This window comes from Dasypus novemcinctus, chromosome 2 (genome assembly GCF_030445035.2).
Source record: "Dasypus novemcinctus isolate mDasNov1 chromosome 2, mDasNov1.1.hap2, whole genome shotgun sequence".
NCBI classification, from domain to species: domain Eukaryota; kingdom Metazoa; phylum Chordata; class Mammalia; order Cingulata; family Dasypodidae; genus Dasypus; species Dasypus novemcinctus.
Genome location: NC_080674.1, coordinates 145,537,987 through 145,555,067, shown reverse-complemented (window position 1 = coordinate 145,555,067; position 17,081 = coordinate 145,537,987). Strand labels below are relative to the sequence as shown.

The window sequence follows — 17,081 nt, the reverse complement described above, 5'->3', positions numbered from 1 at the left end:
CAACAAATATAGAAAGAAGCATAGAGTACTGTGGGAACACAGAAGGGAACATAATCTACTGGGGAGTGGAGGATGATAGGGAAGATTTCCAGGGAAAGGCTTAAAGGACAGCAAGGAACTAGCTAGACATAGAGAGAATGAGTGGAAATAGAAAGTGTTTCCTAGGCAGACAAAGCTGTAGCAGGCAGGCGAGCCTCATGTATTTAGGCGATTGTAAGTATGTTAGTACTATGGGAATAAGAAGTGTTCACAGAAATTATTGGATTATGAAGGGCTGCAGTGAGGAACCAGTGAGAGGTTTCAAGAAGAGCATACCTTGGTCACAGTGACATTCTGTAAAGGTCTCCCTGGAGTCTGAGATGAGGTTATAGCAATCTAGGCAGAGCTCATGGTGGCCTGGACTGAGGTTGTGGTAGTGACTGTGAGAAGGCAGTGGAGTGGAGAGAGATTAAAGAGCATCACATTGGTAGGCCTGGTGACTGCATGTGAGGAAAGAGAGAAATCAAAGATAAGATCCAAGTTTTTGGCTTTGATAGGTGAATGGGTAGGGGTTCCTGAGCCTGGAGTGTTTGAAATAGGAGTTGAAGCTTAAGGGAGAGTTGAAACTAGAGTCAGTCTTTGCTTTTGAAGATATCAGCCACTTTGTGCTTAGAGGAAGAACATTTGCTGAAAAATGTTTTTCAGCAGAAAACATCTGTGGCTGAAACTGCTCAGAGAAGTGTGTGTGTGTGTGTGTGTATTTAATTTTGGCTCCTGGTGGCTGGGTCTGGGTAGGGTGAAAAGTATGGTCTTTGACCTTGGATTTGGACAAGAGAGTAGGAGGATACCTCAGTGTGGTCTGTGAGTCACAGGTGGGAAAAAGGGATCCACCAGCCTTGTCTAGAATCAGGAATTGAGCATGCTAGGGAATGGGGCCTCAGTAGGGTAGAGGTGGAGGTATCTCTTGGGAACTAAGATCTAGTATGAATGCAGCAGGACAGGTTTAGAGGAAGGGATGGTGGGATTCAGCAACTCTGGGCCTGAACATGTGAGCCTAGGCAGAGGCATTTCTATGCATGTATGTGTTTGTGTCCATATTCACACACATATACGATATTGCAGGAGTGTGGAAATATCCTGGGCCCAAGTCAAGGGGACCTGAGCTAAGAGCCTATCTCTGCCACTTACTATCTGTGTGAACTTGTACAAGATTCTTCACTTCTCCAAGCTCACTTTCCTTGACATCCTGTTCTCTGGATGGTCAGTGAGTTGCCAAGAAGCTTGTACCTTCTAGAAATCAGGGTCCCAGAATCCACACCAGACTTTCCATGTCTTCACAGAGGAGCAGAGCACGGAAAGAGGGACCTTGGCTTCCTCCTGACATCAAGCCTCACCTCGACCTCAACGGAGGAAAGGGCTCTAGAAGAGGAACTGGGAAACTCAGTGTCCTTCCCTGAGTCAGCCCTCTGGCCATCAGCAAATTATTTGCTCTTTTAGGGAGTCTTTAGTAAAAATTACATTTTGTTGAATTCGAATCCTATGATAATCAATGTTTGAGACCTTTTGGTAAACACCACATTGGATTAATAGGGATACATCATTATTGGACCATTCTGGAAGGATGGACAGTTCAAGAAGCAACACGACAGGGAAGAGCAAGATTTCTTGTTCATTAGCCACAGTGGAGACTGTTGCCAGTGCTTCTAAAATGGCTCTATTTGCTTTGCCCCTGCTCTGTATCTGTAAAGTAAAGCTAATAATATTTGTCTATTGGGCTTTTAGGAGCTCCAATTTTATTAGTTCCTAGTAAAAAATCTTTTGTGGTTCTCTGATCCATACCAAATTATAATTTCTCATCATGGATTTTAGGATTCTCTAACACTTATAATGAGTGTTGGTGTAATGTTTTATAGTGTATAGATTTACTCAAGGAATGCAAGTATGGTTATTAGAAATATTATGTGGCATTCACCACATTAACAGATTAAAGGGAAAAAAAACATGGCCATCTCATTAGATGTACAAAAGCATTTGATACAGTTCAACATAAATTTATGATGAAAAAAAAACTCAATAAATTCACAATGGAAGGGGATTTTCTTAACCTGAGAAATAGTATCTATAAAAATCCTGTAACAAACATATACAATGGGAAACCTTAAAAGAATATCTTCAAAATCAGGAATATGCCAAGTATTCTCACTAGCACTCCTTCTGCTCAACACTGTGATTGTGTGGTCATTCTAGCCAGTGCAAAATTTATTTCAAAGAAATTAGAGGTCTAAGAATTGGTAAGGAGGAAAAAACCCCTGGCATTGAAGGAGGTAATGTGACTGTCTTCATAGAACACCTAATTGAATCTACGACAAAAAATTAGAAAGAAGAAGAGTATTTGGTAAGGTGTTCGGATATAAAATCAATTTACAGAAATCAACTACATTTTATAATCCCAAACAATCAGAAATGTAATTTTAAAAGGATACCGCTGCTATTATGAAATAGCAACAAAAATGATAAAGTACTTATTAATAAATCTAATCAAATATGTGTAACATCTTTATAAAGAAAATAAATGGAGAGAAACTCAATGTTTATGGATAGGAAGACACAATGTCAGAAAGATGTTGTTTCTGTCGATAATGATATAGGGATTCAGTATGGTTTCTATCAAATTCCATTGAGTTTTTTCATCAAACTTGACAAGCAGTTACTAAAGTTTGTATGAATGAGTAAAGAATCTAGAATAGTCAAGCCACTTGTCTTAGTTTGCCGAAGGCTGCCAATGCAAAATTACCAGAAATGGGTTGGCTTTTATAATGGAGATTTATTAGGGTAAAACTTACAGTTCTGAGGTTGTGAAAATGTCCAAATCAAGCATCATCAGCGATGCTGTTTCACCAAAGCTTGGCTGCTGGTGATCCTGGAGTCCTGCCATGTGGCAAGATAAAACAGTGACCCTCCGTCTGGGCCTCTGCCTTCTCCTCCAGGCTGCTTTCTCTGTAAGCTCAGCTGTGGGCAGCCAAGCATATGGCAGGGCTCATCTCTTCAGCATTGAGTTGCTCTGTGGGCCTAGCCTCTTAGGGGCCTCTTTCTGTGCCTCTGTGTTCCACTAAATCCAGCCTCCGGCCTCTCACTCAGCCTCTCAGTGTTTCTCTCAGTTTCTCTCTCAGCTGTAGCTGATCCTGGAGTCTTCTTTTACATGGCAGGGTAAAATGGCAGCTGTCTTTCTCTGTGTGCTTTTGCTTCCAGTTCTCGGTTTATGCAGGACCCCAACAAGAGGGTGGAGACTCACCCTGGGCAATGCCTCACTGATGTAGTCCAATCAAAGATCCTAAAGTGATCTAATCAAAAGTTTTCTTAATGCAGTCAAAGGGTTTGCCATCCACAGGAATGGATTAGTTTAAGAACATGATCTTTTCTGGGATTCACAAAAAAAACATCAAATTGTCACAACATTCCAGAAGAATAATAATAGGATTAGAGACTTGCCCTGTCAGATATCAGGCCTTATTAAGCAGCTACAGAAATAATATGGTACTGGTACAGAGACAGACAAATTGACCAATGGAATAGGTTAGAAAGTCCAGAAATAGATCCCTGTTTATTTGGAATTTTGATGAATGACTAAGGTGGTATGACAGATGAGTGGGAAAAATAAGAAGTATTTAATAAGTGGAATGTATGGGAAAAAATTAGATTGTTACTTCACCTAACATAAATATCAATGTCAGATAAAATACGGGCTTAAGTCTCCAAAGCAACAATGTTAAGCTTTTATTAGAATATAGAATTGAGTATTTATCTGTCCCTAGAGTAGGGAAGGGCACTAACTATAAGAGGAACTATGCTTGTGGGATTTCTTGCATGAAACTTTTCTTCTTTGTGGTGTGCTTCCTCACCTGGTCTCATTTTCTGGCCTGAGATTTTCTTTACCCACATAGACACATGGCTCTAATCCCTCTGCCTTCATGCATCCCTTATCTACCTGTGCTCAGCTAACTTCCTTGTACCCAGAATCCAAACAGTCCCAAAGTTCTGGTGTCCATGGCTTACCTTTGCATGCTGAGATGAAGGTGGAGCAGGGAAAGGAGAAGTCTGTCATGGACAGACAAACTGTAGGTCTGGCATGTTCATTTTATTTCAATGTTCTAATGGTTACAAATCACAGTGTGAGACCTACAGAGACTGTCAGGTCTCTGGAATTTTCTCTTAACCACAGCTCATTTCTCTAGCTAGTTTGCAAGGCATGGATAGAGGAGCCCACGAGGGAAAGTCAAAGGAGACTCCCTCTAGTGTCCTAGAGTTGGAGTGAACTGTGAGACCCCAAATTTACACAAGTGGAAAAGGTTCTGTTTTCCTATTAGCAAAGCTAAGCAGTGCCTTGTCTAGACAGAGGTAACTTCAAATCCCAGACTTGACTTTGGAGTGAATAGTTTTCACTAGTTTGAGGAAAAAGTCCTTTTCTGTGTCTTTTGCTCATTCTTTTGATCCTTCCTACCCCCAATGAAGTTGAGACATGTTGGTCAAGTATACTTGGACAGCTAGCTGGCATTCCATAGAATCTGAGTGTTTTATCTCTTGATTTTCGTTCAGAAGGCTTTGAGATTATCGGTGACCTTGGCTAGTCACCAACTGCTCAGTCAGCCCATACAGATAGTCTTTCTTTCCAAAACAATTACAATTCCTGGCCATTCTTTGGGATTGTATTAGTCAGCTAAAGGGGTGCTGATGCAAAATACTAGAAATCTGCTGGTTTTTGTAAAGGGTATTTATTTGGGGTAGAAGCTTACAGTTACCAGGCCATAAAGCATATGTTACTTCCCTCACCAATGTCTGTTGCCACGTCTTGGAGCAAGATGGCTGCCGATGTCTGCCAAGAGTTCAGGCTTCCTGGGTTCCTCTCTTCCTGGGGCTTGTTTCTCTCCAGTCTCAGCTGTCCTGCTCTCTCCACAAGGTCAGCTGTAGACTATCAGACCACCGGCTGTGTCTCTCTTCCCTGGGGCTCAATTCTCTCCAAGCTCAGCTGCTCTGCTCCATCGTATGCTTACTTCCCAGGCTCCAGCTCAGAACTCCAACATTAAAACTCCAACTAACTCCTGCGCCTTTTTTCTTTTCTCTGTCAGTCCCCACCCATCCTACTGACCTGGCCCAATCAAAGCCCTAATCATAATTTACATCAAAGTGAAACCTCCAACAGACCAGTTTACAAATATAATCTAATATCTATTTTTGGAATTCATAAATCATACCAAACTGCTACAGGGATTATGGTTTCCCAAAGGCTTTCAGTTTTGTGTCTCCATTCTTCATACCATAGGCAATGTGATTTTTCTAAAGCACAGATTTGTTCACCTGCTTCCTGTCCCACTTCTCTGTTTAAAATCCTTTGAGAGCTTTTCATTGTTTCAGAATGAAATCCACACTCCTTAGCTTTGCTTGTAAGGTACTTAAAAGATTGCTGACTCCTCTAGCCTTTTCTCTTGATATTCCTCTTGTCCTCTGCTATTGAGTTTTACTGAACTTCTAGTACTTGGAACACTTTGCTCTTTTTTCCTCCAGGTATGCATACTGTTTCCTTTGCCTGGAATATTCTCTATATCTGGCTAATTTCTGTTCTTCCTGCAGGTCTCAGCATCCAGGAACCTTTTCCTTAGGCTGTCAGTACTGGGTTAGTTTTCCTTCATTTGTGCTTCTATAGCTCTTATCACAACATAACCCTCAAGACACGAGGCTAAATGTTTACTTAAAAGATTTTCTTCTCCACTGAACTCTAAACTTTGTGAGGATAGGGACTATACCTTGGTTTTTATTGTGTCTCGCAATTAAATACAGTGCCTGCCACATAGTAGGCTCGATTAAGTGTTTGCTGAATGAACAAACATCCCTCTGAAGTGAATGTTACAGGGCTTAGCCCTTAGATGGATGGAGGATAAAGACCTTCCACAAAGTCACTTGGAAGAAGCTGACCTAGGACCTAGCCCCCTCTGGAAGAATGCTCTTTTCATTGGAAGATCCTGCAGAAATGCCCGACCCAATGCATTTCCTTACCTGCTAGGTCTGTGTGGAGAACAGGCTGGCAGAGATGCCCCTGGTGGGTGAGTAAATGCATGGATTTGTGACAGTGGGACAGATGGGTTTGCCTATGTGTAATTCTCTTTCTCCCCTCCCACTCCTTTCCTGTTCACAGCATCAAGCCGAGCTCCCAGCCCCCGGTGCAGGCTGGGGATGATGAGAAGAACCAGAGGATGATCACTGTCAATCCTGCCCACATGGGGAAGGCGTTCAAGGTTATGAATGAACTGCGGAGGTATTTCTTCCTATCTTGCTTGTGCCCTTTCCGGGGGAACTTGAGGGGTGAGCATCATCAGGGACTGAGAACAGGAGTCAGAACACCCCGCAGAGGTAGTTCTAAGGCTTTCCGCCCACTCTCAGAGAAATTCTCTTGGTTTCTCTTTTCAAACGCTGATTGAGACAGAGTGGCTTTGCAGGAAATCTCTTTTTCCATTTGTATTTAACACCTATCATTTTAGTGCTTAATCACAAGGGACAAATCCTTTATGGTTACAGCAGGTCTGTTCATAAGCTTGATTTCTAATTGAAACAGCTGCTTGAAGGCCATTAATAGAATGATTGCAACACCTACACACAACTGCAGATTAAAGATCGTGGGTGCCACATATTTTCTTTTGGCCCCCCTCTCTCCTTCCTTGATCTGAACTTAGCTTGGCAAGGCAGTCACATGAATGGAAGAATACCTAGCTGCTCAAATGCAATTTAATCCCGTAAAGAGAGAAATGAAATGCAGATGCACCTACCCTCTTTGACCAAATGGTAAGGGATGTGCAGGCCATTTGTAAGGCCGGTGTGCATTTGATGAGCTTGTTGCAAAGCAGGTGAGGGCACAGTCCCTGCATTTTCCTCTACAAAGTCAGTGCACATAGCCTCTTACTTACCAAAGAGCTTGGAAGCTTCCTTTGTCCAGGCCACTATTTACCATTTACTTCCTCCTGTTGTGAACTGTGATTGGTTATCTCCTCTTTTCTCCTAATTTATGAGTTAGCTCCCTTAGGGCAGGGACACTTCTGAGTCATTTTATCTCTAGCACAGGCATTTCATTCACCAAAGACGCCTGGAGGCACTATGTGGGCCCTGGGATGGGTAGGTGGGGGTGGGATACAAAGTGAAAATATAATTAAGTCCATTTTTCTACAGGGTAAATGGGTGTTATGAAGGAGGAATGCACCAGATGACAGGGGAGGTATGCAGTAAATATCTGTTAAAGTGTGCTGTGGAAGCATGTATATCACATTGGAACTTCAGAGAATATTTCCTAAAGGGAGTAATGCTTGAGCTGAATTCTGAAAAACAAGAGTTAAAGAGATGAGGGGTGGTAGGACAAAGGGGAGGCATTCCTGGAAGAGAAAATGACGGGAGCAAAGGCACACATATCTGAAGAAGTGTTTGTTGAATGGGAAACTGAACTACTTTTAAACAAAAGTTCTCTTTTTTTCCTCATTTCTTTTCTTTCTTTTTTTTTTAAATATTACATTAAAAAAATATGAGTTCCCATTCAACCCCACCGCTCCCACCCCCCACTCCCCCCACAGCACTCATTTCTTTTTCTAAAAGGCCCAGTCTTTGGCATTAAAATCCAAGCTAAATTAAATTTGTTTTATGCTGCACTGCTCAATTTTTATTACATACGTCATGCTCTCTAGACGCTGTTGAGGTTCCTTGTTTAGTTTAGTTGAGTGTGGCTTGTGTCCTTTGTCTGATTTAGCACACCAGGCTTCTCACCCAAGCCTTCTGATTTTGCTTGGGATAGCCAACTCCAGTGACAAGTGAGAGGGAGCGCTCAGGAAATGAGATATGCATACAGAAACCCCCAGCCCCACTCTCCATTACTGGCATTTTAAAATTAAATATTGTTTTAGTCTGCCAAAGGGGTACTAATGCAAAGTGTCAGAACTCTGTTGGCTTTTATAAAGGGGATTTGTTTGGGGGTAAAAGCTTACAGTTCCAAGGCCATGAAAAGTCCAAAAAGAGGCACCATCAATTGATGCTTTCTCACCAAAGTTAGCTACTGTTGATCCTGGTGTGTTGCCATGTGTGAAGCAAGACGGCTACTGATCTCTGCCCAGGTTTCACCTCCCCTCCCTGCCTTTCTCTCTCAGGCTCAGCTGCCCTGCTTTCTTCCGGATTTCAGCTGCAAGCTGGCATAGGGCTTATCTCTTTCTGGGTCTCCTTTATCAGTCTCTGCTGTGCTGCTCTCTTTCCAAGCTCAGCTGTAAGCTATCAGGCAAATGGCTCATTTCTCCCTGGGGTCTCAGCTGTGTGAGCCTTCTCCTTTTTGTCACATGGCAGGATCAAAAAGGACAGAGCTTTCTCTCCCTATGTCTGTCTGTGCATGTGAATCTGTTTATATCAGACCCAACAAGGGGGTTGGGGCTCAACCTGAGACATGCCTTACTGAGTAGTAGTCCAATCAAAGGCAATCTTAAGAGGTAATCTAATGTCCCTAAACTGAATTTAATGCAACCAAAGGGTATCATACCCAGAGGAATAGATTAATTTACAAACATAATCTTTCTCTTTTTGGGATTCATAAAATAATCTTCAACTGTCACAAATATCTACTAAGTCTTTGCTGCTTCTGTTAAAAGTTACTGAACTTTTGCATCTTTTTTCCAAGAACATTGGCTTGGATTTAGCTTCCTCCAACAGTCCTGCTGCTTCTTCTCTTTTATATCAATCAGCATTTGCCAAAGTCTGTTCTGAGGATTACTAATTCTCTCGAGATACTCTGTGGGGAAAAAAAGGGCTCTGTGCCCAAATGAGTTTGAAAAAATGCTGTGTAGTAGCCCCCTCTGAGATTCATAATGCATATAGGCATATTATAAACTCTGAGAAGTCCTGTAATAAGGGAACTTATTTACTGAGTGCCACATGTATTTGATATAGAACCATTTTGTTGGTTGTTGTTATTGTATAGACTGAGTGCTTTGTGAAACTTGTTTTTGAAAATGCTGGTCTAAATTCCAGGCATAGTCCTTTGCTGAAATTTTAGTGAATAATGAATAACCTTGTTCTTTCTCCTTTTGTTTCTTCAAATGGACCACAGTCTATATATGTATTATCTGGGAAAATTTTAGTTCTGGTTTAGACATGGATGGTTAAGTTCCCTTTCATTTTTCTTATGCTTTTTTTTTTTGGTAAAAGGAACACATTCATAATAGAAAGTTTATAAAATGCAGATGAGAAAAAGTCACAATTTTATCACATAGTGGTAACCATTGTTAACATTTTGGAGAATATCCTTACCTTTATTTTATTTATTTTTTTTTAAAGATTTATTTTTATTTATTTAATTCCCCTCCCCTCCCCCCGGTTGTCTGTTTTCTGTGTCTTTTTGCTGCGTCTTGTTTCTTGTTTCTTTGTCCGCTTCTGTTGTCGTCAGCGGCACGGGAAGTGTGGGCGGCGCCATCCCTGGGCAGGCTGCTCCCTCCTTCGCGCTGGGCGGCTCTCCTTATGGGTGCACTCCTTGCGCGTGGGGCTCCCCTACGCGGGGGACACCCTGCGTGGCGCGGCACTCCTTGCGCGCATCAGCACTGCGCATGAGCCAGCTCCACACGGGTCAAGGAGGCCGGGGGCTTGAACCGCGGGCCTCCCATGTGGTAGACGGACGCCCTAACCACTGGGCCAAAGTCCGTTTCCCTTACCTTTAAAATACATGTTTCAACCTGATTTTTTTCTCTTAATATTTTATTAAACAAGTTATTCCATATTGCTAATGATTCTATAATATTGTTTTAAGTGGGTACATGATATTCTATTTTTGGTTTATTATTTCATATAGTTTCCTGTTGCTGGATATATAATTTTTCCCAATTCCTTATGTAAATAATACCTGCAGTGGTTATTTTTGTAGCAGTATAGCATACTGGTCTTAAACATAGACTCTGGAGCCAGTACTTACTAGCTATGTGACCCTGGGCAAGTTAATTTATCTACCTGGCCTCGCTTTCATTATCTATAAAATGAGGCTTGCACAGTACAAATCTTGCTGGATTATTAAAAGGATTAAATGAATAAAGTGCTTAAGAACAGGGACAACACCTGTGTTATTGTTGTTATATACTTGTGCACATCCATGATTATTCCTATAGAATTAATTCCTAGAGTTCCTTATTCCAATAGCAGCCAGTTCAACAATCTTTTATTCAGTAGCATAATAATAATAATAATAATAATAATAATAATAAAATCTCCTCCTTTGTTATTATTGTGAGGCCTGGCAAACAGTGAACATTTTGTTTTTATTATGATGATGTGCTAAACACTGTGCAAGATTACTGGAAGTAAATAAGAGAATCAAAGTCCTGCCTTCAAAGAACCCTATATTCTAATGGGGTTCAAAGGGTATATACCATTGTTAGTGTTTTGATATATATTTAAATGAGTTTTTTCTAAAAACTAGAGTGGATTGGGTGAGGCAGAGAAAGAAGCAATCCTGAAAAGATACTTTTTTGATCTGAATGAGTTTGATGAGAACTGGGACATACTTTGCTTTGATGAGGCCCTGGGCTAAAGCATCTTGCCATACAATGATTAAGCTAATGAAATGTTACGTGATATTCCAGGGACCTGGGGTCATTTTTTACATTATTTTCATATTTCCCCCCTCAATTTTAAGCTATTTTAACTCAAGCACACATGTTCTTTGAAATTTATGAATCACACAATTCACAAGCTTCCTATTCTTTTTACTTCCAAGGAAGAGAATAGGGCTGTTGGCATGGCAACCACCCAGGTTTCCTCTACCTTTTGTACTTACTGGTCTGCTCTGGCCAGACCGCAGCTTATTCTGGGCATCAGCGCCCTAATGGCACTTTGGCTCCTGACTTACCATCCAGCTGGTAAGTGGGGATGTGGTCCCTTTTTGGAACAGTACGTCTCGATCAGGCTCGAAAAGGAGGGGCAGGTGGGATGGGATACCCAATGAGTATTTAGAATCCACATTCTCTCCAGTTTCATCTTGACTGTTTTAATCTCCCATTTTACTAATGGAAACAGTTCTCTGCTGTCATCAATCTTTTTTTTTAAGATGTTCTGTCACTATGCTTTTACCTCCAGTAATGAACCATCTTAGCATATTGATTTCTGTAATTTTTTTCTCTGAACAACACAGGTAAGAAATTTTTATTTTCTCTCCATGTTACCTGTGGAGAATCATTAACAATATGGATTTCTCACACACCTGTCTACAGTTCTATCACATTTGCAGTTCTATCAGTAAAGGTGAGCTTAGGTTAGTTCACTTTCAGCACCTAAAAAGTTGCAAGAATAGATGAGTTTAGGAGGAATTGTGGGAATACGGTGCAGTAGGAAGCTCCAGGAATCAGTCCTTTCACTAGAACAACGATGAAACTGGCAATTGCTGTCTGAATCAACTATTTCAAAACTCTAAGTCCAGTAGAACACTGTGTGGCACCCAGGGAAGAGTGGAGGAAGAGGCTGGTAAATTGAGGTAAATACCACTTAATTGCTTTTTCAGTGGGAGGTTACAGTTGCCCATCCCCTGGGCAGGCAGCCCTGGGGTCTGGCTGGAGAGGGACACAAAAACCTAATTCCCCAAGATCCTGAGGGGGAAGGAGCTGTGGTCCCATTGCTGGTCACTGCTTTTGTTTAGTTACTTCAGGTCCCTGAAGGCCCAACTCTGAGGACTGCAATTGTTCCAACCTGCCCAAAGCCCCAGTTTGTTCCTGGGAACTATTTTTGACTTATTATCTATTTCATCTGACTTTAGTATAGCTTTCCCAGAAAAGACGTGGAAGACCCTGCACTTTGCATTTGCCTTGGGCTGACTTCTGATTGGGAGCACCAGCCAATCAAAAGCCTGTTTGCTTAGGTTTGCTTGGTTTTGTTAACTCCTGATGCTGAAGAGAATCTCTGTCATATCTCCAGCTGAATACAAACTCAAGAAATGGACATCTCAGAGAGTAAATCCCAGAGCAGAATTAAAATTTTAAAATATCAAAATATACTATGAGCAACAAAAGATTAAAAGACAGAGGAAATGATGGTTCATCCAAAGGAAGAGGATAAAAATCCAGAAAACATCAACAAAGAAGATCAAAGATTTTATTTGTTTGTTTTTTAAAAATTTATTTATTTTAAAGAAATTTTTAGATTACATAAATGTTACATAAAAATATAGGGGATTCCCATATGTCCCACTCCCTATCCCTTGCACACTTTCCCACATTACCAACTTCATTAGTGTAGGACATTTATTACAATTGATGAACACATATTGAAGCATTGCCACTAACTGTGGATTATAGTTTACAGTATAGTTTACACTCTGTCCTGTCCTGTGCAATTTTGTAAATTATGACAAAATATATAATTGCCTGTATCCATCATTGCAACATCATGTAGGACAATTCCAACGTCCCTAAAATGCCCCATATTACACCTATTTTTCCTCTCCCTCCCTTCAGAACCTCCAGTGACAAAAGTTCTTTCATTGCCAGAATAACAATAAGTCTGTATTGATAAAAGTTCTTTCATTGCCAGAATAACAATAAGTCTGTAGTAGAATAATAGTAAGTTTACTTTAGTCCATTGTTCATTCTCCAGTCTTGAGGATTTTGGAATAGTGATGACCACTCTTCTTCTAATTGAGAAGGGGGCTTAGATCCCTTGGGGCAGATGGAGGGAACACTCTTGCTTGCAGTTGTGGACGCTCTCTGTTCCTTTGAATGGGCATTGTCCATCATCATCACCTTATTAGTTGTCCTGGGTGAGTCCAATGAACTGGAGAGTAGGTATTGCAATTCTCTTGAGATTCAGGGCCCAACTGGCACATGGACAGCCCAAAGATCTAAATCTCTTGGACATACATCTATCAGGTATAGTACTAACTAAAACATCAACAAAGAAGATTAGACAAAGACTTAAAAAAAAACCACTTCAATATGCTCAAGGAGATAAAGGAAAATACCGAGAAAGAGCTAAAAGATACCAGGAAAACAAGGAATAAACAATATGAAAATATCAATAAAGAGATAAAAATTTTAAAAAGGAGCCAAACAGAACCACTGGAGTTGAAAACCACGATAACTAAAATGAAAAAATCCCAGAGGGTTGCAACAGCAGATTGGAGTTGACAGAAGAATTAGTGAATTCAAAGATAATTGATGTGAGTCAAGCTGAGGAGCAGAAAGCAAAAAGAATTCAAAAAAGTAAAATTAGCTAGAGAGACCTGTGGGACATCATCAAGTGTACCAATATATGTATTGGGAGTCCCAGAAGGAGAAGAAAGAGAGAAAGAGACGGAAGGGATATTCAAAGAAATAATGACAGAAAACTTCCCAAACTTAGCAAAAGATGTGAATATGCATGTGCAAGAATTACAGAGAACACCAAAAGGGTAAAATTGAAGAGAAATATGGCCTGTCCCATACTGGTCAAAACTGTTGAATGCAAAGGACAAGGAGAGAGTTCTGAAACCTGTAGAAAAAAGCAGTGTGTTGTGAACAAGGGAGTCCAAATTAGGTTAAGTGCTAACTTCTCATCAGAAACCATGGAAGCAAGAAGGTAGTGGGATGAAATACTTAAAGTGCTGAGAGAAAACCATTACCAGCCAAGATTTTTTTATCTGGCAAGACATTCTTTCAAAAATGAGGGGTGAAAAAAATTAGGGAGAGACTAAAACATTCCCAAACACATGAAGGCCAAGGGAGTTCATTAACACTAGACTTGCCCTACAAGCAATTCTAAAGGAAGTTCTTCAACTGAAAGGGAAGGACCTGTAGCAGTTTAATATAATTGATGAATTCCAAAAAGAAATATTGGATTATGCTTATAATCTGATCCAACCCTTGGTGGGTAGGGACTTACAGATAAAAGACATGGTGAAGAACAGAGTTGAGGGTTTCTGATGTTGGAGTTTTGATGTTGGAGTTTGATGCTGAAGACTTAAGCTGGAGCCCTGGGAAGTCAGCACACAGAGGAAAGAGAAGCCAGCCCCAGGAAGAAAGGAACCTTGAACCCAGACAAAAGCAAGCCCCAGGAACGTAGGAACCCAGGAAGCCTGAACCCTCACAGATGTTGACAGCCATCTTGCTCCAAGAAGACTTTGGTGAGGGAAGTAATTTATTTATTTGTTTATAAATTATATTATTAGAGGGAAGTAATTTATGCTTTATGGCCTGGTATCTGTAAGCTCCTGCCCCCAAATAAATACCCTTTATAAAAACCAACCAATTTCTGGTATTTTGCATCAGCACCCCTTTGCTGACTAATATAGGACCCTGTACAGTGGTTTAATGGCATTAAGAAATAGACCTACAGTAGTGAAACCATATGGGTAATTATAAATCCCAGTGCTATTGCATTGTATTTATTGTTATGTACACCCATTTCTTCCTACGGGTGCTAAAATGCAAATGCATAAAAATAATTATAAATCTATGGTTTTAGACATGCAGTGTACAAGGATATAATTTATAACATGTATGAAGAAATGTGGGGGCAAAGAGCTATAGGAAGTAGTAGTTTCTTAAACCTTACACACTAAACATGAACAATGAAAGAAAAAATAGATAAATGGGACCTCCTCAAAATTAAATACTTTTGTTCTTCAAAAGACTTTGTCAAGAAAGTAAAAAGGCAGCCTAATCAATATTTTGATGATGTTCTTTCATAATCTGTAACAAATGTTCCACAACAATACAAGGTGTTGGTGAAGGGATGATGTATGGGAATTCTGCATGTTATGTATGCCTGTTTAGTAAGCTCACAACTTCTCTAATAATAAATATATACATATGCTTTTTATCTGTTGTAACAAATGTACCACATAATGCAAGGTGTTAAAAACTGGGTGGTATATGGGAACGCTGGAATTTTTTCTCATTAAAAATTTTTATTGAAGTACTTCATTTATACATGAACATACATAAACAGTACGTGTATAGTAGAGGTTGTGAACTTACAAAACAAACATGCGTATCATCATAGAGAACTCCCATACATCACCCCACCACTGATACCTTGCATCATTGTGAAACAGTTGTTACAAATTATGAAGGAGAGGGAAGTGGATGTGGCTAAAGCAATTGGGCTCCCTTCTACCATATAGGAGCTCCAGGGTTCAATGCCCAGGGCCTCCTGGTGAAGGCAAGCTGGCCCACGTGGAGAGCTTGCTTGCGCAGAGTACTGCCCCATGCAGGAGTGCTGCCCCGCGCAGAAGTGCTGGCCCATACAGAGAGCTGGCACAGCAATAAAAAGAGACACAGAGGAGAGATAATAAGAGACACAGCAGAGCAGGGACCTGAGGTGGTGCAAGAGAATGAGTGCCTCTCTCCCACTCTGGAAGGTCCCAGGATAGGTTCCTGGAGCCGCCTAATGAGAATACAAGCAGACACAGAACAACACACAGTGAGTGGATACAGAGAACAGACAATTGGGGCGGGGGGCAGGGAGAGAAATAAATAAATCTTTAAAAAACAAACAAAAAACCAAATTATGAATGAGCATTCTCAAAATATTACTGCTAACTATAGCCCATATCTTACATTTGGAACCCTGGATTTTATGTACAATATTTCTGTAAACCCACAACTTCTCTATTAAAAAAAAAGATCAAATGAGCTTAATTGCTATCATTGTGCCTGAAGAATTCTTGTACATAAAACTTCCAACATATTAAGTCCCCAAGAATTACGAAAAAAACATTAAGTTTGTTTACTTATCCAGAGACCATTCTAATTATTTACTTATTTTTTTCTAAATTTTTTGGTAACAGCTTTATTGAGATATGATCCACCTGCCATATAATTTGCCCATTTAAAATATACAATTTAATGACTTTTAGTATATTCACAGAGTTGTGCATTCCTCACCATAATCTAATTTGAGAACATTTTCATCACTTAAAAATAAACCCCTGGGAAGTGGATATGGGTCGGGCAACTGGGCTCCCGCCTACCACATGGGAGGTCACTGGTTTGGGTCCTGGTGCCTCCTAAAGAAGACAGTGAGATGGAATGATGGGCAGGTGCGGCAAGCTGACACAATAAGAGACACAAGAAAAAGAAACATAATGAGAGACACAACAAAGCAGGAAGCAGAGGTTCCCGGTGCCTCCTAAAGAAGACAGCGAGCTGATGCAACAAGATGATGCAAGAAGAGACATGGGGAGGAAAAAAGAATGAGAGACACAACAAAGCAGGGAACAGAAGTGGCTCAAACAATTAGACACCTCTCTCCCACATCAGAGGTCCCAGATTTGGCTCCCCGTACCTCCTAAAGAAACAAGGAAGATGACCAGACACAGCAAGTGAAAAAACAACAAGGGGGTGGAAATAAATAAATAAATAAAATAAATCTTAAAAAAAAAAACCTCTTTACCCTTTAGCAGTAACCCCTGTCTCCACCCACCCCCTAGTCCTAAGCAACCACTGATCTGCTGTCTCTATGGATTTCCTATCTACAAATGTCCTATAAATGGTCTTTCGTGACTGGATTTTACTTATAAGGTTTTCAAGTTTTGTCCATATGATGTGTATCAGTACTTCATTCCTTGTTATTGCCAAATGATATTCCATTGTTTGGATATGCCACATTTTATTCATTCATCAGTTGATGGACATTTGGGTTGTTTCCACTGTTGGCTCTTATGCATAATGCTGCTATGAACATTTGTGTACAGGTTTTTGTTTATTTGCTTTTATTGGTTATGTAACTAGGAATGGGATTGCTGGGTCATATGGTAATGCTATGTGTGATCTTTTGGGGAACTACCAAACTGTTTTCCAAAGCAGCTGCATCATTTTACATTCTCACCAGCAAAGAATGAGGTTTCTAATTTCTTCACATCCTTGTCAACACTTGTTATTTTCTATCTTTTTTATCATAGCCATCTGGTGGGTGTGAAGTAGTATCTCACCGTGGATTTGATTTGCTTTTCTCTGATGACTTATGATGTTGAACATCTTTTCACGTGGTTATTGACCATTTGTAAATCTTCTTTGGACAAATATCTATTCAAGTCCTTTGCACATTTTTTTCTTAATTGGGTTGTCTTTTTAATA

General features: G+C 40.4%; 1 protein-coding gene across 2 annotated transcripts in view; it reads left to right on the top strand.

Annotated features, from left to right (window-relative positions):
* Window positions 1-17,081, top strand: part of KLHL3 (kelch like family member 3) — a 196,430-nt gene that overhangs the window by 27,800 nt on the left and 151,549 nt on the right. For both annotated transcript variants that reach the window (XM_023586585.3, XM_004450501.5), the window contains exon 2: window positions 6,167-6,286. In XM_023586585.3, coding sequence (XP_023442353.2) covers window positions 6,167-6,286 — 120 coding nt within the window. The remainder of the gene's footprint in view (window positions 1-6,166; window positions 6,287-17,081) is intronic.